We start from the raw sequence: 25,573 nt of genomic DNA, 5'->3' as shown, positions 1-25,573 counted from the left end.
TTAAACATAATGTACTGACATGCCTATAAAGTCAGAGTTTTCTCTGATCCTAGTCATTAGTGCAGGATTGTGGCTGCCAGTCACAGCCACACGGCCACTAACACAGGCACAGCTGTTGTGTACAGCGTAGGGCGAGAAATACATTTTGCAGATGAGGCGTAAGGAAGTCATCAGTTAAGAGGTTATCAACCAATTTTTTTTTTAAACACAAACAAAAACACCACCTTTTGACATGGGACAGAGTAATTTGCCTTTTCGACTTGCACTCGCTTTTATCTGCGAGGTGAACATGGGCAATATACTTGTGACGCCGCCTTTAGCAGGTTTTCACATGCGGACCTTTTAAAGGGGTTTTCCATTTTAAGAAAAGTGGACCCCTAACAGTTTTTTTTATATTTAACATAAGATAGCAGGTACTTGCCCTCCCCAAGTATAGCTGCAGCCAATCACTGAACTAAGCGACTCTGCCGATGTAGACAGCACAAGCCGCCGAGCTCAGCAATAGCCTATAGCATGTCGACATGACGTCACTGCTGCGGCCTAAATACTGAGACGGGAGCAGTGGATAAGACCCATTGCTAGACCGGGGGAGGAAAGTACTTGCTATGTTTGTTTGTTATGTATATAAAAGCTTTCGGGTCCACTTTTCTTAGAGGAAAGCTTCTTTAATCTAAGGCATCAATGTGGAGGACAGAGCTCAGACTCCCATCAATGCCATTGTGTCCCGAGGATAGTTTTCTACAGCTAAAGGTACGCTATAATGGCGACATTTGGCTTTTTTTTTTTTTCTTTCTTTGATCTAAAATTGCGTGCTGAGGTTTTACAGCAAGCAAAGCAGTGCAATCGCATTGTAAGGTTGGCAGTATATATGGCATAATGGAACAAAGTTTTGCATACATGATGACAAGGCGACAACAAAAAATAAATCTCATCGATACCTGTAAGCCCAATCTGGTGGCCAAAAATCGTGGAGCACAGGTGGGTTATATTTCGAGAATATCCTCCAAAAGGCTTCAGTGGATCCAATGTTAGGGTAACAGCTACAGAAATATTGATGGGTCCTGTGTCCTCTAAAGCTTGTGGTGTCTGTGTAGAGGAGCGCGCCTGGCCGCTGGTGACTGTACTCTCTGGTGGTGTGGTATCATTCAAGAGATGCTTCAATGTCTCATTCTCAGATATACAAAAGTCCAGGTTATTAAACCTCAGGAGAAACGTGTTCCAGTCCTGTGGACAGTAAGGCAAGTACTTCATACATCATATAGCACATGAATACAATGACTTTCCTAAAGGGGTGGTCCGGGACTGGGATAACCTAACGTAGCAATAACAGATCGGTGAGAGTCTGATCCCTGACTTGGCATCCCCACCAATAAGCGGATACCTGGAGCTGCTCCAAGGAGTACACAGTGTACGCAGCCAACACATCACAGCTCCATACACTTTATAGGCCATTCTCAGACACTGCAACTCAGACCCTATTTATTTAGCTGGAATCTATGCTGCAGTACCAAAGAACGGCCACTAAACAGTGTATGGAGTTGTGATGATCAGGCTCCAAACAGTGTATTTCTGGCAGCACGAGATATCTATATTCCAGTCCTGTACAACCCCTTTAATACAATAACTAATGGGGTAGAAAATACAGATATGCCTTAAGATGGCAGCATAATAATTATCGGGTTTGATTTTGTGTTACTACCCAATCTGGCTATTGTACGGTTATTCATTCCCCCCGCCCCAATTCTCCATGACATTGGAAGGGTTCATTAAACTTCTAACTCCAACTGAAATTATCATCCTCCCAATATTTCTCTTTTGGCAGGGATCCTGTGGAGTGATCCCATGGTATCCATTCGCTTCTAATTTACAGAATTGTATTTTTTAAGACGTGCTTGCAGCTCAGTGACCTCTAGTCAACCCATTCTCATAGAGGTCTTCTATTTTCATTAAAGGATGCAAATCAGCTCTCCTCCAGAAGGAAGAGAACTTTCTAATCTCCTATTAGTCCACCCACTCTTCTGTGCTGCAAGGTTCTTGCCCCTGCTCTCCCAAAATTAACAGAAACCCGGGTAACTGGTTGGATAAGATGCCAAGAGGTTTGTTTTATAAGATGACATTCAACACATGAAGCTTTGGCTACAAAGTCCATGCTGGAAATTTACCAAGGGGTCGAAACCTACTTAAATTTTAGATAAATTCAAAAGTATGATTTCTAGTAAAATACTGTACCTCTGTCATCTCCGGTGACTTAATTTCCTTCATCTTGAAGAAGTAGCCAAGTGTGAGGAAAGCTATCGCCATACCACTGACGCTGACCATGAAGACCACCAGAGGGGGCCGACTACTGATGCACGACTTCAGGTTCTCCAGGGGATGCAGGTTCAGCAACATTGTGATGTAGAAGCCCTGTGAGTGGAAAGAACAGTCTGTATCACACGACTGACCTGTCGATTGCTCAGAGCATGACATGAAGACATCTTTGGGATCTTATATGAGGCAATAAGAGGTCTTTAATTGGAACTCCAATATCAAAACTACAATAGCTTATGTTAAAACATTCCTGTTTCAGGTAACTTTTCAGAGTAAATGGTCCTATCTGTGTACAAGAGGAATTACACTATTTTTGGTCATTATATGACTTGCATCCAGGGCTGTGGAGTCGGAGCCCATTTTGGTGGAGTCGGTATAAAATCGAAAGACTCCGAAAATATATAATAAATTGGGTACAGTAGTTCAATGCAGTTTGTGGGGAATATTTTTTCATAAGAATTTGGGAAAGTTATGAAATGTCCTATAAATGTCTGTCCTATTCCTGATCTAAGGGTCTAGACTTTTAGCTGAGATGAATCTGTGCTACAGTAAATTTATTACTTAAACATGAGCCATGTAAGAGGGAGTCGGAGTCGGTGTCACGGAAATTGAGGAGTCGGAGGTTTGGCTTACCGACTCCACAGCCCTGCTTGCATCCTGCATTTTCCACCAATTTTCTCCAATCTCCAGTTGTCTCTGAGCTGGTGAGTTGTCTCTATAGCTGCTTTATATGAAAGCTTTAACATACACGATCCACAGTTGGGGCTATTACCTCGAACTACCAGGCTACCGATTTAGCCAACAACTATATGAATGTGCCTGACAAAGGATATATGTTACCCAAGAAACTGAATATGTTTCTACACCTCACTTTGATGTGCGGTGGATCTGGATTATTATAATGAAGGAATAAAAGATCCCACTCTGAAGTATAACTGGCATGTATCTGAGTGCTTCAAAATCCAAGGAAATTTGAGGCACCAGAAAACTTCTCATAGGGATAAAATAAAACTTTTTATTCTGCCTTTAAAAGCATATGACAGTAGTTAGAAATGAGGTAGAAGAATCAAGCCATAACATGGCTGACTTTTTGTAATTTTGGCTTGAGAAAGGCCCATCATGGCTGAAACGTTGCTTGATTCGTCTACCTCATTTGTAACTACTGCCATATAAAGACAGAATAAAAGTTAACTTCTCATTTGGATAAAATTATCTGGTGCCTTGGATTTCCTTGGATCTTTGAAGCTGATTTGGACCTGGTGGGGGGTCAGTCCGAGCCTGCACAGAGTGGCCTTTGGTGCTTGAGAAACATCCACTGGACTCTGCATGTATCCGAGTGCTGTTCCTTCAAAGTTTGTGAAGCTGCTATGATGTCGCCTGTACACCATACACGCCGAGCTATGGATTCTGGCTCTTCTTTATCTGTAACACAGACAGAAGCTGCATGGAGGACATTGTACAGCAGTACTGAGCTGGGTGGCTGTAAATCCAACACTGCAGTGAAATATATTTGCTGAAAACAGCAGCACAATTTGCCTTCGTCCGCCTGGTCTCTCACTGTTCTGAGAGCTCCTCTCTCCCTCTCACCTCTCCAGAGTTTAGTCTCTGTGACCTGACAACTCAGTGAGCTGGCAGTCCATCTCACTTTTACAAAGATGGATTAGGCCATGTGCCCACGATGCAGAAATGTTCTGGATTTTTTCTGAGCGTTTCTGAATCTCCCTGGCAGAAAAAACGCATGCGGATTGTACATGCGGATGTGAAGCGTTCTTCACTTGCATTTCCGCATGCGGGTTGACAAGCGCTTTCCAAACGATTTTAGCATCACTTGGAAAGTGCTTGACAACTTGGTCACACTACCGTATATAAATCCATGCAAACTGCATGGATTTATATAGTGTGACCGTAAAGAATGGTAAAAAATAAAAAAATAAATCTATACTTACCTTCCAATGGCCCCCGGAGTCTTTATCCGATGCGTCTTGGCTTGCCGGCAGCTCGCAGTAGCTTAAAGCACCGGCCGACGTCAGCGTCGTGTGACCCGTCACATGACTGAATGACGTCAGCGCAGGTCCTTGAGTCCACCGCGAGCTGCCGGCAAACCAAGACAAGCACACCGGGGGTCATCAGATGGTAGGTATAATATTTATTTTTTATTTTATTCTTTTTTTTTTACAGGTACTATGGTACCTGGGCCCGGAGCAGAGTCTCCTGTCCTCCAGACCCGGGTACCATCCGCACATTGAAAAGCATGGAATCCGCATGTACAGATGCAGTGATGCGGATTCCAAGCATTCTAATGCAAGTCAATGGCGGTGAAAACGCAGCGCTTCCGTAAAATAATTGGTAGTGCTGCGGATTTTTCCGCAATAATAATACGCAGCGGAAATTTCCGCAGCATGTGCACAGCACATGCGGATTATCATTGGGGAACATGGCAGGCCTTCTACCAAGCGTTTAAGCGTTTCTGCAGCGGAATTGCCGCTGCGGAGACGCTTAAAAAAATGCATAGTGGGCACACAGTTTTTTTGCAGCATGGTGCATAGTGGGCACACAGTTTTTTTTGCAGCATGGATGAGGAGTTCAGAAGTCAGAGAAAGATACAGATTTCTCTGATAAGATCTAAGTTTCTTATATTCACTTGCACTATTGATCTATGCAAAGTTTGTTGAAATTACAGTGACCATTTAACGCCTAACTGTGTTCTTTCACCACCTTCAGGATGTACCTTTCTCCTGCAAAATAATGGACACCTGCCAATGTAAACCTTCACATGCCTAAAGAACAGGTGCAAGTAACAAAGAAAGGTTTCAACCAGGAACTGTAAAGTTCAGACCAGCTCTCTCGGGCACTAATCACAAGCATGTCAGAGATGAGCGTATTTTTTTATAGGGCTCTTACAAAAGCACCTATTTTCTCATTTGTGCACACATTAAACCAATAAAGTTTATAAGCGCAACATTAAAAAACCAACACTAACACAAGTTCTCTGCACCTGGTTGGTCTGCAGCACTTTGTGACCTGCCGAATCGCTCTAGTATTTGGTAGGCAATCTGGAAGTCACAGCTCAATGTAAATCTATAAGAGCCAGAACAAGGTTCTCATGGACTTACACTGAAAGCTTGCGACCGTTACCTCTGACTTCTGGTCAGTCAGAAGTTGCGGTCACAAGATGGCGGTGTGGAACTGGAGAATTGATGACTGCCAAGACTAGGGTCAGGGAACTTGGATCAGTAGCACCACTCCAGTGCCGAAATAGAAAAAAAATATGCTGGAGTGGGGCTTTAAACAGTTTTGCCAACATCGCTCCCTTCCATATTGTAATGTGATGCGAGTGGAATAGATAATGTTCTATGGTAAATGTCTGAGCGTCAGGCGCTGTGCACCTGTCCAATTCATTAGAAATAATAATAAATAAATAATTTAGTAGTAGCAGACACTCAGACAAAGTCTGCTTCTGGGTGTCCACCTCCAGTAGGTGCATACACCCGAAAATGATGCACTGTAGAGGGCACGTTTGCTCTTTCGGCACCATTATAGTCTATGGCCCCGTTGGCGCATATGTCTGAATACCGTTTTGTAGGGGGGTTCGGACGCAAGCCCTGATGGGGCCACTGAACTGGTGCCAGAACACAGTGTGTAAGCACCCAAGACTCATGCAAGATACTATCATGGCAAGCATCTGCTAACGTAATATCATCAGTGCTGATCACCGCACATCATGATACAGAAGCAAACTTTGCCGAGAACAATTCTAAGGCTTCATGGACGCGCTCTATTAGGACTTTGTACTGTATATAGGGCCGAACTATAGCTCTGTATGCATATTACAACAAAGTCATGCTCCTACAGGTGCTGAGATTTAGAGGTATTATCATGTAGCTGCATTGCTTCAAAAAGAAATTAACTTGGTGATACAATTCCTTATTGAGGACCATACTAACCGAACCCTCGGGGACTCCATGAGCAAATGTCAAACATACAAATTTCACATATTTAGAGAGGAGACATGTATATATACCCCTATATAAATTTAATATATGTGAATGGTTCAGACAGAAGAGACAATCTGCACATTCTAACAGCCAAAGGATTCAGAAAAATTGATGCACTGAAAATAAAAGTTAAGGTGTATATACATCAGGTATGACAGAACAGGGTTAGCTTAGCTATATAAGCATGCAGTCAACCAGCCCTCGTCACATGCGACACTGGAAATGCTCTCCTGTGCTGGACACAAACCAAAGACGGAACCAGGAGCAATCAGAGATGGCAACGATTAATGTAATGCATGCATATCACTGCTAATGTGCTGACACCAAAGCACGGAGCTAAGAGTACTAATGCCAGTGAGCAAGAGAAGCTACAAGTGCCAAGACATAATAGTAAAATCCATGTCTCCCTGATAGGCAGAAGAACAATAAAGATTAAGAGGAAACTAGAGCGGAAACAGACGATTAAAAACATCCTGCAGGATATAAAATATCATAAGGTGCAAAAAAACAAAACACCCATCATCCTCATCCTACCAACGGCCGAAGGTGAAGAAGATTTCACTATGGTTTGCTGTGACTACTGGCAGTGGAAGGTAGTGGGAGTGGGGAGTCCTGCTGTAACAGATGGGAGCGGGGCTGGGAAAGGCGCCCGGCGACCGCCAGCAGGGGCTGGGAAAGGCGCCCGGCGACCGCCAGCAGGGGCTGGGAAAGGCGCCTGGCGACCGCCAGCAGGGGCAGAAGGCTGAGGTAAGCTTGCTGTGAACAATAGAGGGATGCTTTTGAAGGCTGGCTGTAACTACAGCCGTAACTACTGGGAAGGGACAATACTAAGGAAGGCTTGCAGTGACTGCTGGTAAAAATAGGATGTACTGTTGCTATGAAAGAATCTTTTGTAATTACTGGGGATGAGGGGCTTCTCTGACTACTGGGGAAATGTGCTATAATAATGTGACAAGAGCAAAGAAATTAACTATTAACTATTTTTACTACTTGAAAGAGCAAACCTTCAGGTTCGGTGCAAGGCCAGAACTAGCAACCTACACCTACTTGTAGTTGGCTGCCAGCTTTTAGAGCGGGTTCCTTGAACTGACAAAGCTTTGACCATGAGAGATTTCTAGTGAATGGACACACAAAGGTCCAGAGTGCACACAATATATTTTCCAGACTATATTTTTTCTTCTGGTAATCCCATACACCAAACTACATCGAGTGAAGCAGAAGAGGATTGCACATTTCTAGAGGTCACTGATGACTTGTTCTGTACATATACTGTCATGCATCTTCTAATAACTCATTTGCTGGCCTTGAGCTCTGTACTCTGATGATAACTGCCTCCAGCTCCAGGACTCATTGTTCAGCCAAGACTGCTAATTTGCTTACTTTTCTGCAACGTGTCCATCCTCTGCTGTGTGCACAGATCTGGCCGACATATGAGCAGCCTGGTGCGTACAAGTCAATATGCTTAGACTTTATTAAAACAAGGTACAGACATCCCAGTCCTCTGCAGACAGTTTAAGTCCATTACATGGGGACGCTCAGTGACATTGTTTTATTTTGGACGTGAAGACTAAGCAAACCCAAAGATATTGGAAATCGAATCGTATGTGTGACATGAAAGTTTTTTACAGTGTCACTATCTGTAGTGGGGACGGTTTAAGACACGAAACTGGGTTCTACTTCTGCATCTAAGGCTCCATAATGACATTAGCCAAGAACGTTTTTTAGATCCAAAACCAAAAATAATCTTCACCAACAACATCATAGAAGCCGGAGCTCATACAGCTGTATTTCATGATTCATACACAGTAGTGTTCAAAATAATAGCAGTGTGTTCAAAAACATGAGTCAAACACAAAATCTTAATACTAGATCTTATTTCCATGCATCGGGAACATTGCACACGGTCTTCAAATTCAAAACATGAAAAGAAATGTATATAGTTTTTAACTACTTTACAGAAAACCAAAAAATGAACATTGGGCTGTTCTAAAAAATAGCAGTGTCTGCATTTGTCTTTACAAACTCACAATATGTACTCTCTCTTTATTGAGGATTTAGCATTCCTGTGAATCACTAACCTAATATTTAGTTGTAAACCCACAGTTTTTTAGAACTGCTTCACATCTATGTTGCATAGAGTCAACCAACTTCTGCCACCTGTCAATGGTTATTCCAGCCCAGGATGCTTTGACTACATCCCACAATTTTTTGGCATTTGTTGGCTTTGCCTCAGAAAAGGCATTTTTTGTGTCACCTCACAAGTGTTCTATCGGATTAAGGTCCGGAGATTGGGCTGGACACACGCCATTACCTCAATTTTGTTGGACTGGAACCAAGATTTACCTCACTTACTGGTGTGTTTAGGAAAACACCCATTTCAAGGGCATATCCTCTTCAGCGTAAGGCAACATGACCTCTTCAAGTATTTTAATATATGCAAACTGGTTTATGATCCCTGGTATGCAGTAAATAAGTGCGGCACCACAGTAAGAGAAACATGCCTATATCATGATGCTTGTACCACAATGATTCACTGTCTTCAGAGTGTACTGTGGCTTGAATGCAGAGTTTGGGGGTTGTCAGATGAACTGCCTGCAGCCCTTGGACCCAAAAAGAAAAATTTTACTTTCACCAGTCCACAAAATGTTTCTCCATTTCTCTTTAGGCCAGTTGATGTGTTCTTTGGCAAATTATATCCACTTCAGTACAAGTTTTTTTTGTTTTGTTTTTTAAAAAGTGGGACTTTGCTGTGACTTCTTGCTAAGAGATTAGCTTCACATAGGCGTCTTCAAACTGTCGCAGTACTCACAGGTAACTTGAGAATGTCTTTGATCATACTGGAGCTGATCATTGGCTGATCTTTTGCCATTCTTCAATCCAAAAAGAAAAAAAAGAAAAAAGCAAACACCAGCTCATCCTAACTCAGGTGTCCCGAAGCATGGAATAGACGAGGAACCATTCGCAGGCAAATTGCAAGAAAAAAAAGAAAGAAGGATTCCAGCTTCTAAAGTGCAGCAAACAGATCTTAGTTAGTTACGCGTTTCGAACGCTCCAATCTGCGTTCTTTTTCAAAGCTCTTCGATCCAGTCAAATGGTAGTCTTCAGTTTTCTTCCACACTTTCTCTCTGGTTTTGCTTTCTATTTGAAAGCACTGGAGATCATTTTAGCTGAACAGCCCATCATTGTCTGCACTTCTTTATAAGTTTTACCCCATACAAATCAACGTACGCTGTTCTTCTGAACAATGTCTCGAACAACCCATATTTCCCAGGCTTTCAAGGAGAAATGCATGTACAACAAGTGCTGGCTTCACCCTTAAATAAGGGCCACCTGATTCACACCTGTTTCTTCACAGTATGATTGACCTAAATAATTGAACTCAACACTGCTATTATTTTGAACACATCCCCTTAGGCTATGTGCCCACGATGCAGAAATGAAGCAGAAAATTTCTGCATCTCCCTGGCAGAAAAAAAAGCATGCAGATTGTGCATGCGTTTTTCCTGCAGAATACATGCGGATTCACATGCGTTAACTCATGTGTTTCCGCATGCGGACTGACAAGCACTTTCCAGGCGATAGCATCACTAGGAAAGTGCTTGACAACTAGGTCACACTGTATAAATCCATGCAACCAGCATGGATTTATACAGTGTGACCGTAAAAATAAAAAAAATAAAGCTATACTCACCCCCTATGCCCCGGCGTGTGCTGCAGCGCTCGTCCTGGCTTCTTCCGGGCACATCGCGAGACAGCCTGCGGTCACATGACCGCGACGTCATCTCAGGTCCTGGAAGGAGAAGCGCTGCCGGCAAGCAGAGAGAAGCCGCCGGACAGGTGAACATAAACTTTATTTTTTATTTTATTCTTTTTTTACAGGTACAATGGTACCCAGGTCTGGATGAGAGTCTCCTCTCCTCCAGAACTGGGTACCATCCGCACATAGAGACGCATAAAATCCGCTTGTACAAATGTACAGACGCGGATATTATGCGTCTCAATGCAAGTCAATGGCGGCGCTTCCGCTGCGCTTCTGCAAAATTAATGAACATGCTGCGGATTTATTTGCGCTGCAGAAACGCTGCGGAAAAATCCGCAGCATGTGCATTGACATTGCGGAATGCCATTGGGGACCAAGGGGTGCGGATTACCATGCGTTTTTGATGCGTTTCCGCAGCATAAACGCATGAAAAACGCATCGTTTGCACGCAGCCTTGCAATTAATTATTTAAATACACAGACTCAAAAAACATGTAGATCATGAATGCTGAGTCTGTTGGTTTTCTTAGAATCTACTGCAACAACTGGTAAATTATTTGACATGTGGTAATATAATTTATACCAAAAACAGTGATTAATCTGGTTAGTCATACTGAACTATTATTTTGAACACTACTGTATGTACCAGACAAACCACGACTCTCCTGACCTGAACACAGACCTGTACAAACTGCAAAATACGGCGTTATAGACCTGGCACAAAGTGGGCGGTTAATGTGATTTTTCTGGTAGCACAAGTAATAAATCCAGTAATTAATTCCTAAAGCCAATGACCATCCATGGTCAGCTGTGGGTAAGCTGTAGACCCACTCTAAAGTCATAAAAATCCCCTAACACAGTAAAGGGAACCTGTCACATGAAAAAACGCTATTAACCTGCAGATATGGCACCAAACTCTGCAGCTCATCTGAAACATCGAGCGTGGCTCGATTGTCAAACTCAAAATGAACATTCTTCACCACAATCCCAAAAAAATACGGCACACTGTACATTATACATGTAGAGTACATAGGTGTAACAACACCAGGCAGCATAAATAACAGGTATGTAAGGAATCAGACTGCAAACTCACCAGAGAACACCAAAGTCTCGTGCCCAAAATATCTTTAAAAAAGACAGAACAACAGCTTCACGGATGCATAACTCTGCAGGAAAACAGCTTTTCTACAATCTAACAAGAAAATATTGCGCCCCTGGGTATTGTGTATTCACCCTCAGATCCCACCTTTTGCATGGTCTGATGTCTCAATCACCGCAGCTGTTAATGACTTCCTGTATCTGTGACCACATGTATTATGGACACCGACTGTGGTCACCGGTGGTAGCAGCAGTTGAAGTATTTTCACAACTTCTAGGTGACTACATTGTGATAGCCTGATCAGGAGCAGAACAGTGATGGATCCACAGAACTACCCTGATATGGTACTATTAGTGCAGGCAAAAATCAGGGGGTCCACAAACTACCTGTGCACCCCCCAGCTAAAAGCCTATTTATTAATTTTAAAAGCACCAATCCAGAGGTTTTTTTTATTGCACCGCTGGAATGGTGCTTTATATGCAAGTCCCCTGCCCCCTGTCTGATACTCACCGCCACCTTCATCATTTTCCAGCGTCGCTACCTTCAGTCTCTGGTGAAAAGTGACCTGCCGGCTGTTCCAGCGTTTCATGGAGCTGGACGAAGGTCACTTTTCAATACAAGTCTATGAGAGTCTCGTTCTGGCTCTCATACACTCGCATGAGAGCTTGTGACTTCCGGCCAGTCAGAAGCTGCGCTCACAAGATGGCTTCGCGGGTCTGGACCAGCGCCGAAAAACGGTGAAGACGCCAGAGGGTGCGTACATGATCGGGGACTTACATGCACTGAAAAAAAAAACGAAATGCTGGAGTGGTGCTTTAAGCAATCCATTACAAAACACCACTGTGGATTTCCTTGTGGACATGCTGTGCACTTGCTATGGTGAAATCCACAGGATAAATTTACAAGCCTAGTGTATGTGCATATGACGCGCCCCCTGGGACATATTCCTTTTTGAGGGGAATACCCGGCACCGGATCAGATGGGGGGTTGTAGTCTCCGAGCGGCTGTGACCCGGCCCCGTGCCCAGGGCGTCAAGCTCAGTGTTATGTGGCAGTTCTACAGATGTTACTAAAGTTCTTTTGTGTCGACTACGCCACCCGTTGTGATGCGGTCACTGTGGCCGCCGCTGCAGCAGGGTCCGCTGAGGCTGATGGTGGGTGCGCAGCTTGGTGAGATAACCCCCAACGGGAGGGGTATAGCCTCAGAGGGGACAGGCGCAGAGGATGGGGGTTGTGGTGGTGTAGTGCAGACGGCAGTGAAGACAGAGTCGGGTTGTGCAGTTAAGGGTGTTTACTTACTGCAGATGTTGTACTGGTCACTCCAGCTGCTAGTGACCACCCGAGCCGTGCTGCGTCCACCAGGTCCTGGATCCAGCCAACCCCCAAACAAGTCCGGAGCGTGGCCCTGAGCTCTCCCTCTGTCCTTTCTTCAGCCGTCCCCACCAGTGATCCACCTAGGTCCAGCTCCCTCGGGCCTGCTGTTGGGACACCCTTGGCCTTGGGTTCCCTGACCCTTCATGTGGTGTGCCTTCGGGGTGAATGTGGTGGGTGGCCGTGGCAGATGCTGCCCACGGCCTCCGGTCTCTGGCTGGGGATTGTTTTTACCCCCACCAGTTTGGGTTCCGGTACCCTTTTGCTGACTCCTCACCCGGTGCTCTAATTTGGGTTCTTGGGTCCCTTCAGTCTTCCCCCTCTGGGTACTCCTTCTCTGCTCCTCTCTCACTCAGGGTCTCTCTCTTGCTGCAGGCTGACTTCCTCTCTGCTTGCTGTCTGCTCCTCTGCAGCTGTCTTGCTGTCTCCAACTGACTTGTTCTCTGCATCTGACCCTGATCTTAGTTGGTGCCCACCTTATATACACCCTCTATGTGTGAGCTCAGGTGACCAGCACCCAATGAGCTCCTATCACTACCCAGGCTGCTCCCCCTATCTGCCCCTACACTACTTGGGATGTACCACCCCCCTCCCACTCCAGCCAGGAACAGACTCGGTCGTACCTGCACATTTCCAAGTGGGAGTACCGTCGGCCTGTTCCCCGGAAATGGGATGTGTGTAGTGCATGCAGCCTACCGAGCTCAGATCCACACTCCATCCTTACCCGGGAGTGGAATATCACACCTCTGGGTTGAGGTGCAATACTCCTGTAGCAGCCGAATCCTCAGGGTGCTACATTCCCCCCTGGTAAATCACAGCACGTCCTCGGGCTGTAAGACATAAAACATCTCCAAAACATACAAATTTTTCATAACATATAAAACATTATATATATAAAACTTTTCATATAAACATTCTCGTCGTCTCTTGTTTCAGGTTCCTCCTCCGGACACTGTGCAACGTGTGTCCGGGAAAAGTGCGACAGTCTCTTAGAAAAACTGGTTTTCCTATAAAACCGGTAGGGGGCGCTTTAGGAAGCGCAACTATATACAGGGGAAGTTGGCCGCTCTCAGTCCTCGGCCAGGTAAGGAGGGAAAGGGAATGGCTGCTCACAGTCCTCAGCCTGTGGGATGAAGGGGTTAACGGGTAAACAGTTCACTCAGCTGGTCCCAACGGGGACTATATATATGTATCAACAGTTTCTTTATACCCCGGTCGGGTAACTATTTACATCACTTCTCTGCCGCACTCAACGGCGTCTTCCTCCTGCTCTTTGCTTACAGCTGGTTGTTACTTCAGACCCGTCCGGCCATGTGAGCTGGCTGAACAAGTCCTCCCCCAGGTGTGGCACCCCTGGTTTTACGGGCGCGGGCGCGGTGGTGGTGGCGCCCGGGTTGCCCAGGCCTTGCGGCCAGGCCTGGGGCACCTGGAAGGTGAAGGGCACCGTTAGGACGGCGGCACCCTGGGCTACCTGGCCTTGCGGCCAGGCCGGAGGCTCCGCGGAGGTAGGGGGCGCTGTTGGTGATGCGGCGCCCGGGGGTACTAGGCCTTGCGACCAGGCTGGTGGTATTTCCTGCTTTGTCACGCTCCGGGTCCAGGCGCGTGACGTCACAGGGGTCGCTGCGGCGGCTTCCGGTCGGGGCCTAGTCCATAGCGGTGACATGGCGGCTACGGGCACAGCAGGGGGACTTTCGGGCTCTGCGACGGGGAGCTGGGGCAGGTGGGCGGTTTCTCGGCTTGGGGTATAGGCGTCCCCTTTACCTGCCTCCATGCGTTCGGCTCCCTTCTCGGCGCCGTCTCCGGCCTTGGGTCCTCCCGCGCCATCCTCAGAGGCGGTCTGCTTCCTCTTCCAGGGTAGCGTGCTCCGTTGACTGGTCTCAGCTTGCTGGGTCATCTCCCGGCTCCACTCCGCCAGTATCTCGCGCTGTACCCGGGCCATCCTCCGTGCGAGGCCCTCCAGGGCAGTCTGTGCATACTCCCGGTCTCGGGGGAGCTGTGCAAGGACCTCCACTAGGCCTAGTGGGGTCGTGGTGTCCAGCAGGCTCCTGACCAACGGGTCGGTGCTGCTCTGCTCTTCTTCCAGCAGGCTCCTGGCCAGCGGGCCGGTGCTGCTCTGCTCTCTGGACATCTCCGGGTGAGCTTTTCTGCTACTCTTCTCCAGGCTTCCTGCCTCCGGGTGCGCTCGCTCCAGACTGCTCCAAGCGGCACCCATCTTTTCTCTTCTCCTTAGTCTCCTCCCACCTCGAGGGCGGTCCCGGGGCCACTCGGTGACTGTCAGCTCCAGGGGTAGTTCTTTCACGCTGACAGACACCTCCAACATCACAGTCTCTGTTGGTGGGGGCGGTTTCCACTTTTGGCGCCATTTTCTGTCCCGGCCCACGATGGGAGGTGGCCTCTTGCCCTCCTTTGGCACGCCCATAATGGCGTCCGCTGCTCTTCCAAGGCGGGAAATCTGCGGTTTTGGCGGGAAGCGTCGCCCAGTGGCGGGAAACTCTGCAGATGGCGGGAACAAGTTGGAAATGGCGGACAATCGGCGGGAAACGACTGGTGATGGAGTCCGATGGCGGGGACCCTCCGGAACCGGCAGGAGACTTCTTTCTGAGGTAAACTTGCACTTTTCTTCAGGCACGCAGTACCCGGGTGTTGCGGGCACGTAATCCTGCCGGCTACGCCAAAGTTGACGCGCCCCCTGGGACATATTCCTTTTTGAGGGGAATACCCGGCACCGGATCAGATGGGGGGTTGTAGTCTCCGAGCGGCTGTGACCCGGCCCCGTGCCCAGGGCGTCAAGCTCAGTGTTATGTGGCAGTTCTACAGATGTTACTAAAGTTCTTTTGTGTCGACTACGCCACCCGTTGTGATGCGGTCACTGTGGCCGCCGCTGCAGCAGGGTCCGCTGAGGCTGATGGTGGGTGCGCAGCTTGGTGAGATAACCCCCAACGGGAGGGGTATAGCCTCAGAGGGGACAGGCGCAGAGGATGGGGGTTGTGGTGGTGTAGTGCAGACGGCAGTGAAGACAGAGTCGGGTTGTGCAGTTAAGGGTGTTTACTTACTGCAGATGTTGTACTGGTCACTCCAGCTGCTAGTGACCACCCGAGCCGTGCTGCGTCCACCAGGTCCTGGATCCAGCCAACCCCCAAACAAGTCCGGAGCGTGGCCCTGAGCTCTCCCTCTGTCCTTTCTTCAGCCGTCCCCACCAGTGATCCACCTAGGTCCAGCTCCCTCGGGCCTGCTGTTGGGACACCCTTGGCCTTGGGTTCCCTGACCCTTCATGTGGTGTGCCTTCGGGGTGAATGTGGTGGGTGGCCGTGGCAGATGCTGCCCACGGCCTCCGGTCTCTGGCTGGGGATTGTTTTTACCCCCACCAGTTTGGGTTCCGGTACCCTTTTGCTGACTCCTCACCCGGTGCTCTAATTTGGGTTCTTGGGTCCCTTCAGTCTTCCCCCTCTGGGTACTCCTTCTCTGCTCCTCTCTCACTCAGGGTCTCTCTCTTGCTGCAGGTTGACTTCCTCTCTGCTTGCTGTCTGCTCCTCTGCAGCTGTCTTGCTGTCTCCAACTGACTTGTTCTCTGCATCTGACCCTGATCTTAGTTGGTGCCCACCTTATATACACCCTCTATGTGTGAGCTCAGGTGACCAGCACCCAATGAGCTCCTATCACTACCCAGGCTGCTCCCCCTATCTGCCCCTACACTACTTGGGATGTACCACCCCCCTCCCACTCCAGCCAGGAACAGACTCGGTCGTACCTGCACATTTCCAAGTGGGAGTACCGTCGGCCTGTTCCCCGGAAATGGGATGTGTGTAGTGCATGCAGCCTACCGAGCTCAGATCCACACTCCATCCTTACCCGGGAGTGGAATATCACACCTCTGGGTTGAGGTGCAATACTCCTGTAGCAGCCGAATCCTCAGGGTGCTACACATACATCTTTTTCAGGTGGATTCCTCCTGGAACCCGTATGAAAGAGTGCTGCAAAACCACCACAAAAAATAAACCTAAAGCACAGCAATGTAAAAATGACATGCTGTGCACATGTTCAGTCTTTGGCTGCTTATTTATACTACTTCTGGGTTCAAAAACCATCAAGAGGTTAAAAGAAGGGACAAGCTTAATCTTTGGGAGACTTCCACTTAGAAGTTATAGTTATAGTTCAAATTACAGAAAAAAAATGCCAGTGACGCCACTTCATCATGTGGAGGACATTGCAGTAAACCTTATTCACAATGCAGCTACTATAATTAAAACAGACAAAATCTGTAGCAAATACGACCGGTGTACACATATTCCCAAAGTGCATCTCCAATGATACATATAATTACTAGATTTGCAGGAGACACTGCTGGCACTGTATGGTTGCCTGGAGTTTACAGGACTGTTCACACACCTGCAGTATCTGCTGCTTTATTTCATGGAACTTGCATAGCATGCATTACAGCTGGAAATGGGCACCACAATATGGAGGAGGGGGTTCATGTATAACAACAGGTTTAATTTCTATAGTCAGCAATCTGTACAAGAACGGTCATTCGGAAGACGGCTATTTCTCATGCCACCCACACAAGAGTGCTCGGACGAGAATTCATGTGTATTAATGGGGAGAGAGTAGAAAGCCTCAGAGACATCGATGGCAGCAGATTACCTCCCCTGAGAATTAAAGGATCAGGTACTGAAATTCCAACTGCCCGATCATACTGATCCCCAACATCACCTGTCAGGGGAAATTCTGGAAACCCATACATCACCTGGACAACGTCCATAAAATGTATGTGGAGGCCTCAAGCCAAAAACTCAACTTTTCAACCCATGGGCGACTGACAGCTTATAATAAGCAGCACTTATCATTTAGAGTGGGCTAGGTCAGGAACATACAGCATAGAAAGTAGAAGACAAAAAAAGTTTATCTGGCTTTCCAAACGCAATTAGGTCCAACACATGGTTTGACGTTGGCACCCAGCGGCCTCCATAAAGGCACATTAGATGCAGCTACACCGTCTCATGTTCCCTTATACAGGTCGGCTGGTTAAAGCTTAGGTATCGCTGAGAATTAACACTAACTGGTGGAAGATTAGGAGATAATACTATTAAGTAGTGTTTTTTAGAGTTTCTACCCCAATTGCCTCTATTATAATATAAACAATGGCCCCCATAAGGGTGAAATCAAATAGGGCAGATTTGTTGCCTCAAGCCACGTGCACACGTTCAGTATTTGTCTATTGACCACGGTATAAGTGAAGGCTCCTCTCTACGCCCATTCGCCTGCCATTTATGTGATCCTATGAGGCTGTGCCTGAGATCAAGTGCACACGTTCAGTATTTGGTCAGTATTTTCCATCAGTATTTGCAAGTCAAAACCAGGAGCGGGTGATAAATACAGAAGTGGTGAAGTGTTTCTATTATACTTTGCATCTGATTGCTCCACTCCTGGTTTTGGTTTACAAATACTGATGGAAAATACTGACCAAATACTGAACGTGTGAACGTGGCCTCAGGCACAGCCTCACATAAATGGCAGGCCAATGGGCGTACAGAAGAAGAGCCTTCACTTATACCACGGTCAATATACCGTTGTATTTATGGGGTTAAACCGCCAATCTGGTCATTAGAGCAAGGAGACAGTTGTATAATACAGCGGGCACCCATACGTGATGACCATCACTGCACACTAATGGGAAGTTCACATGGAGTTTGAAGCTGATCTGCTTCAAAATTCACACAAGAGAGAATTCATTGAGTTTTTGATGTAGACTTTGGAAAGCTCTGCTCCAAAATCTTCATAAAACCTGTGTGTGAACGTCACCTTATAGCACAGTGGGAATAACACACTCGCTTCAAGTATGGAAAGGGCAGGGAGGGGAGAACCAATAAGGTTGTGGGCATCCCACCTTATCCAACATGGAAGTCATATAGCCTACTCCTTACATAAGACTTATCTGTGCACACGTGTATAATAAGCCTCCCTCTTGCACGGTGGACGAGTGGCTGCTCACCAGTGCTTACACCTGACCCACTCCCCTGTATAGCATGGTCTGATTTTATTACACTTGTATGTAGAATACATTTCTGTGGGGTCAGATATCAAACTAGTACTGTGAAATACAGTTGTTCAGGAAGCAACATTACACATCTGTAGGATTACTAATATCAGCCGTTATGTGCAACCAGGCTGGTAACGGACATTTCTATTACCCGCGGCTTGTACTCTGGAGCCAGCACTTCACTATTCTTTCCTGGGTCGTGTACTTATATCTAACAAGTCCAATTACAATGTCATCTGGTGATACGTCATCCACTGCCACTCAATGGCACCATCAGAAAGTAAATGAAAAAATAAGAATATAACTCCATAGAAGAAGCAACTGTGAGCACAGGTAATCCACTGTGATTAATACTAAGGGCAGACAATATGTAGACTCCATAAACCGCAGCGATTTAGATCCACGCACAAGGCAAACAACCATGCACAGACTGACAATATTGCCATATTATGGAGTACAGATATTGCAGATCTGCACAATAGGTAAGTGGGCCCCTGGACTAGAGCTAGACATTGACTTTGGTTGCATTGCAACCCATAAAATTCTACAATCATGACAAGCTGGTAAAAAAAAAAATATCAAACTAGCGGTATATTAGGGGTCATCATGCATCCCCACTCACCTGCATTATGTGGCAGGGTAGCATCGGCATACAGCGATCTTCAGCCAAACTCACCATCTAGCCCCCGCCTTACTGAGACCTGGACCAAGCGTTTCTCTTGATCGCAAAGCTACTTTTACAGAGTTTTTGCACTTCTTACCCTACTCCGCTACTGGAGAGAGAACTGCGATTTTATAAAAAGTTGCAATTCATAAATTGACTAAAAGTCCCCAGTATACATTAGATAAAAGTTGGCCAAATTGATAAGATCGGCTGACCATCCAATACGTCCAGTAGCTTTCCGAAGCTCCCCCAATAATGTCAGGATACAGTGATCCCACCTGATGAATTTCAGTGGCTGAGCCTTTTGTTTTGCCTTTTGATAAGCCAGCAGAGGGACTCTCTCACAGAGGCCACAGAACATGTGGCCCAGCCTCCCTATATATGGAGGCCGGAGAGATAGTAATCTGACAGCAATCATCAGCCAACCACTACCTAATGTGTATGGAGGCCTACAGGCTTATTTGCATAGACAACTATACACACCTTTCCACCTACCTTTCTAAAGTGGAAAGACTAGTACAAAATAGGGGAAAAAAAAAAAAAATCACAATATTTCGTGCAGAAAAGGCATGTCACACAATCTGACTGTTTGACATCAGAAAACGGCTGCAAAAGTCTTGATAAAACCCCACATTTTTCAGAGTTACTTCTTGCAATGGCCCCATTTGTCAGTGTTTTGTTTCTATCCCCAGTGGCATTGACAAAGCAAGATCAAGTGAACAATATCAGGATTTTCCATAGCCATCTTTGATTTTTTTCTGTTAAGTCATTTTTTCTTATATTGAGGGCCAGATTAGGTCCTTTTCTATACAGGGTCGGTTCTAGGTGTACGTAGAACTTTGATCTCTGGTAGAGAGCACGCTTGACAAGATGTGGGCCTGCCTAAGCACAATGAACCGTGACATGTGATCCAGAGATATATACAGTACAGACCAAAAGTTTGGACACACCTTCTCATTTAAAGATTTTTCTGTATTTTCATGACTATGAAAATTGTACATTCACACTGAAGGCATCAAAACTATGAATTAACACATGTGGAATTATATACTTAACAAAAAAGTGTGAAACAACTGAAAATATGTCTTATATTCTAGGTTCTTCAAAGTAGCCACCTTTTGCTTTGATGACTGCTTTGCACACTCTTGGCATTCTCTTGATGAGCTTCAAGAGGTAGTCACCAGAAATGGTCTTCCAACAATCTTTAAGGAGTTCCCAGAGATGCTTAGCACTTGTTAGCCCTTTATCTTCACTCTGCGGTTCAGCTCACCCCAAACCATCTCGATTGGGTTCAGGTCTGGTGACTATGGAGGCCAAGTCATCTGGCATACCACCCCATTACTCTTCTTCTTGGTCAAATAGCCATTACACAGCCTGGAGGTGTGTTTGGGGTCATTGTCCTGTTGAAAAATAAATGATGGTCCAACTAAACCAAACCGGATGGAATAGCATGCCGCTGCAAGATGCTGTGGTAGCCATGCTGGTTCAGTATGCCTTCAATTTTGAATAAATCCCCAACAGTGTCACCAGCAAAGCACCCCCACACCATCACACCTCCTCCATGCTTCATGGTGGGAACCAGGCATGTAGAGTCCATCCGTTCACCTTTTCTGCGTTGCACAATGACACGGTGGTTGGAACCAAAGATCTCAAATTTGGACTCATCAGACCAAAGCACAGATTTCCACTGGTCTAATGTCCAATCCTTGTGTTCTTTAGCCCAAACAAGTCTCTTCTGCTTGTTGCCTGTCCTTAGCAGTGGTTTCCTAGCAGCTATTTTACCATGTCTCCTCTTAACAGTTGTTGAAGAGATGTGTCTGCTGCTAGAACTCTGTGTGGCATTGACCTGGTCTCTAATCTGAGCTGCTGTTAACCTGAAATTTCTGCGGCTGGTGACTCGGATAAACTTATCCTCAGAAGCAGAGGTGACTCTTGGTCTTCCTTTCCTGGGACGGTCCTCATGTGAGCCAGTTTCTTTGTAGCGCTTGATGGTTTTTGCAACTGCACTTGGGGACACTTTCAAGTTTTCCCAATTTTTCGGACTGACTGAGCTTCATTTCTTAAAGTAATAATGGCCACTCGTTTTTCTTTACTTAGCTGCTTTTTTCTTGCCATAATACAAATTCTAACAGTCTATTCAGTAGGACTATCAGCTGTGTATCCACCAGACTTCTGCACAGCACAACTGATGGTCCCAACCCCATTTATAAGGCAAGAAATCCCACTTCTTAAACCTGACAGGGCACACCTGTGAAGTGAAAACCATTTCTGGTGACTACCTCTTGAAGCTCATCAAGAGTATGCCAAGAGTGTGCAAAGCAGTCATCAAAGCAAAAGGTGGCTACTTTGAAGAACCTAGAATATAAGACATATTTTCAGTTGTTTCAAACTTTTTTGTTAAGTATATAATTCCACATGTGTTAATTCATAGTTTTGATGCCTTCAGTGTGAATGTACAATTTTCGTAATCATGAGAATACAGAAAAATCTTTAAATGAGAAGGTGTGTCCAAACTTTTGGTCTGCACTGTATATATATATATATATATATATATATATATATATATATATATACATATACACATACACACACGTGGTCGAAATTGCTGGTACTCCTCGTTTAATGAAAGAAAAACCCACAATGGTCACAGAAATAACTTGAATCTGACAAAAGTAATGCTAAAATGTAAAAATCTATGACAAATGAAAGTCAGACATTGCTTTTCTGCTTCCACAGACTTTAAAAAAAAATTAAACTCATGAAATAGGCCTGGACAGAAATGATGGTTCTTCTTAACTTAATATTTTGTTGAATAACCTTTTGAGGCAATCACTGCAATCAAACGATTCCTGTAACTGTCAATGAGACTTCTGCACCTCTCGACAGGTATTTTGGCCCACTCCTCATGAGCAAACTGCTCCAGTTGTCTCGTGTTTGAAGGTTGCCTTTTCCAGACGGCATGTTTCAGCTCTTTCCAAAGATGCTTAATAACATTTAGGTCAGGGCTCATAGAAGGCCACTTCAGAATAGTCCAATGTTTTCTTCTTAGTCATTCTTGGGTCATTATCCTATTGCAAAACCCATGACCTGCGACTGAGACCAAGCTTTCTGACACGGGGCAGCACATTTCTCTCTAGAATCCCTTGATGGTCTTGAGATTTCATTGTACCCAGCACAGATTCAAGACACCCTGTGCCAGATGCAGCAAAGCAGCCCCAGAACATAACAGAGCCTCCTCCATGTTTCACAGTAGGGACAGTGTTCCTTTCTTGAAATGCTTCATTTTTCCATCTGTGAACATAGAGCTGATGTGCCTTGCCAAAAACTTCCATTTTTGTCTCATCTGTCCATAGGACATTCTCCCAGAAGCTTTGTGGTTTGTCAAAATGTAGTTTGGCAAATTCCAGTCTGGCTTTTTTATGATTTTTTTTCAACAATGGTGTTCTCCTTGCACGTCTCCCATGAAGTCTAATTTGGATCAAACAATGACAGATGGTGCAATCTAACACTGATGTTCCTTGAGCTTGAAGTTCACCTTTAGTCTCTTTAGAAGTTTTCCTGGGCTCTTTTGTTACCATTCGTATTATTCGTCTCTTTGATTTGTCATCAATTTTCCTCCTGCAGCCATGTCCAGGGAGGTTGGCTACAGTCCCATGGATCTTAAATTTCTGAATAATATATGCAACTGTAGTCACAGGGACATCAAGCTGCTTGGAGATGGTCTTATAACTTTACCTTTAACATGCTTGTCTATAATTTTGTTTCTAATCTCCTGAGACAACTCTTTCCTTTGCTTCCTCTGGTCCATGTTGAGTGTGGTACACACCATGTCACCAAACAGCACAGTGAGTATCTGTAGTCCTATATACAGGCCCACTGACTGATTACAAGATTGTAGACACCTGTGATGCTAATTAGTGGACACAACTTGATTTAATAAGTCCCTTTTGTCACATTATTTTCAGGGGTACCATCATTTCTGTCCAGGCCTATTTCAGGAGTTTAATTTTTTTTTAAATTCTGTGGAAGCAGGGTTGAAAAGCAATATCTGACTTTCATTTGTTCACTTTCATAGATTTTTTAAATTTATTGTTACTTTTGTCAGATTCAAGTTATTTCTGGGACCATTGTGAGTTTTTCTTTCATTAAACAAGCGGTACCAACAATTTTGACCACGTGTGTAGATCCTAACAATGGCCTTACTGCTACGGTCATGATGTACTTCTAGTAATAAATTCTCATTCTTAGGTGCGGCTGCTTAACAGGTACAAAACATCCTGCAGTCAGCTTAATTAACCTTAGTTATGAAAACCCAGAAACTTCATTATATAAATGTACTGCCAACACCAATGTATTTATAGCTGAGCTGGTTATTATCTACTAAAATACACATAGATGCATCATTCATCCTGCATGCCATTCTATTACTCCATAACTATGACCTGCTTCTACACAAATCACTCAGCCCGACCATCTCCCAGTCTGTCAATGCTCCTTTAACAAGTGGAGATTGAATGTACACGAGTTATGTGGTGCTCGTCTGCCAGACTGATTATACAAGCTGAAGAACAATAATGGGAACAGAATGATAGCCAACATGATCGGTCTATCCCCATATGCAGTGCATGTTATCGGCAGCACATCTGTTCACACCAGGCGATGTGCTGCAGATTATACCAGCAAAATAACCATCCAACCCAGAGATTTGCTTGTTCACAGGGTGATCAATGGCAGGTTTACATGGGCCTATAATCATTTTCCTACTGGTATAAAGGCAACACTAGTGTTTAGTTACACATACAGATACCTGAATAATCTCTGGGCAATTAGATCAATGTCAATCTAAATTTGTGTAAGGGGCGAATTTGATTAAAATGTCTCTCATCGGCCAGAAAACTGCATAAATTAAGCCTGGTAATCAGATTGACTATACAATGTAATTTACATCTGAAAGATATCTGATAAACCGCGGTAAGACACGATAACAGATGAGGATTAGTATTGAGCGAGTATGTTCTGTTCCGAGTATGCTCGGGCTGAGCTCCGATTATTTACAGCTGCTCGGTGATATGTATGAATCGCTCCCGTGTGCATGATTTGCAACTGTTTGACAGCTTTATTACATGGGAGGAATGTGTAAGAAATAGACATTCCTCACATGTAGTAAAACTGTCAAACCCAGCCACCCCCGAGTGGCGCCTCGCACCTGCCCAGCCACCCCCGAGTGGCGCCTCGCACCTGCCCAGCCACCCCCGAGTGGCACCCCGCACCTTCCCAGCCACCCCCGAGTGGCGCCTCGCACCTGCCCAGCCACCCCCGAGTGGCGCCTCGCACCTGCCCAGCCACCCCCGAGTGGCGCCTCGCACCTGCCCAGCCACCCCCGAGTGGCGCCTCGCACCTGCCCAGCCACCCCCGAGTGGCACCCCGCACCTGCCCAGCCACCCCCGAGTGGCGCCTCGCACCTGCCCAGCCACCCCCGAGTGGCGCCTCGCACCTGCCCAGCCACCCCCGAGTGGCACCTCGCACCTGCCCAGCCACCCCCGAGTGGCGCCTCGCACCTGCCCAGACATCACCAGTGCCCATCAGTAACAATCAGGGTCACTATGGCAGCCCGGCCTCAGCTGCCTCCTCCTGTGCTCACATACCCCCCTGCTCTGACCCTGCCGTAGTAATACAGACAGTATCCTGTGCAGCGTCGCTCTGCTGGTGCAGGCCGGGCCCATAGGGCAGCTCCTGTCTGTAGGAGCCCCGTGCTCACCTGAGAGGGCGCCTCCCGGTGTCAGCCTGTCCCCCCCGGTTCCCGGCCTCAGGCGTCCGGTGACGGCGCCCCGAGCTCGGTCATGTCTGGCAGTATACGCACTCTCCGAGTCTCTCCCGTTCTCCTTCACTTCCTCACTTTCTGTTTCCGGAGGTAACGCAGACGACCTGTCACATAAAGCTCCGCCCAAGACTAGACTTTTTTTTTTTTTTTTTTTTTTTTTAAACAATCATATCTTTATTGACAACACTGTTGTGTGAGCAAAACAAAGGTGACGACAGCCAATCTCTTTTCGACACTTTTTTTTCAAGCATAACTTTATTGAAACCACTTGACAACATCAAACCTGCCATACAATTTCTACATAACAGATATTACAGCACATTATCCCTAGTCTCGCTTATTTTGCAATTTTTTTCATTTTCTGTTGACCTAGAGATAGTTTGCGGCCGAGCTGTATTTTTAACCCTTTCCCCTGCTGGTTTTTGTGCTTTTGTTTTTTCCTGCCTTTCTTCCATCCATTCCACTTTACCATATAATGTTCTAAAAACACAGGAAAAAGAAGCTCCAAAAATGGTGAA

General features: G+C 45.9%; 1 protein-coding gene across 1 annotated transcript in view; it reads right to left on the bottom strand.

Moving 5' to 3' along the window:
- Window positions 1–25,198, bottom strand: part of TMEM248 (transmembrane protein 248) — a 34,848-nt gene extending 9,650 nt beyond the window's left edge. Inside the window, exons 1-3 of the mRNA XM_073667842.1 lie at window positions 24,993–25,198; window positions 2,230–2,406; window positions 939–1,224 (exon numbers count right to left, since the gene is read on the bottom strand). Of these exons, the coding sequence (XP_073523943.1) occupies window positions 939–1,224; window positions 2,230–2,391 (448 nt within the window). The 5' untranslated portion in view covers window positions 2,392–2,406; window positions 24,993–25,198. The remainder of the gene's footprint in view (window positions 1–938; window positions 1,225–2,229; window positions 2,407–24,992) is intronic.
- Window positions 25,199–25,573: the final 375 nt, after the last annotated feature.

The sequence above is a fragment of the Phyllobates terribilis genome, unplaced genomic scaffold, assembly GCF_046119375.1.
Source record: "Phyllobates terribilis strain yellow unplaced genomic scaffold, ASM4611937v1 Scaffold_2__4_contigs__length_985480577, whole genome shotgun sequence".
In the NCBI taxonomy this organism is placed as follows: Eukaryota; Metazoa; Chordata; class Amphibia; order Anura; family Dendrobatidae; genus Phyllobates; species Phyllobates terribilis.
This window is presented reverse-complemented; position numbering and strand designations above follow the sequence as displayed.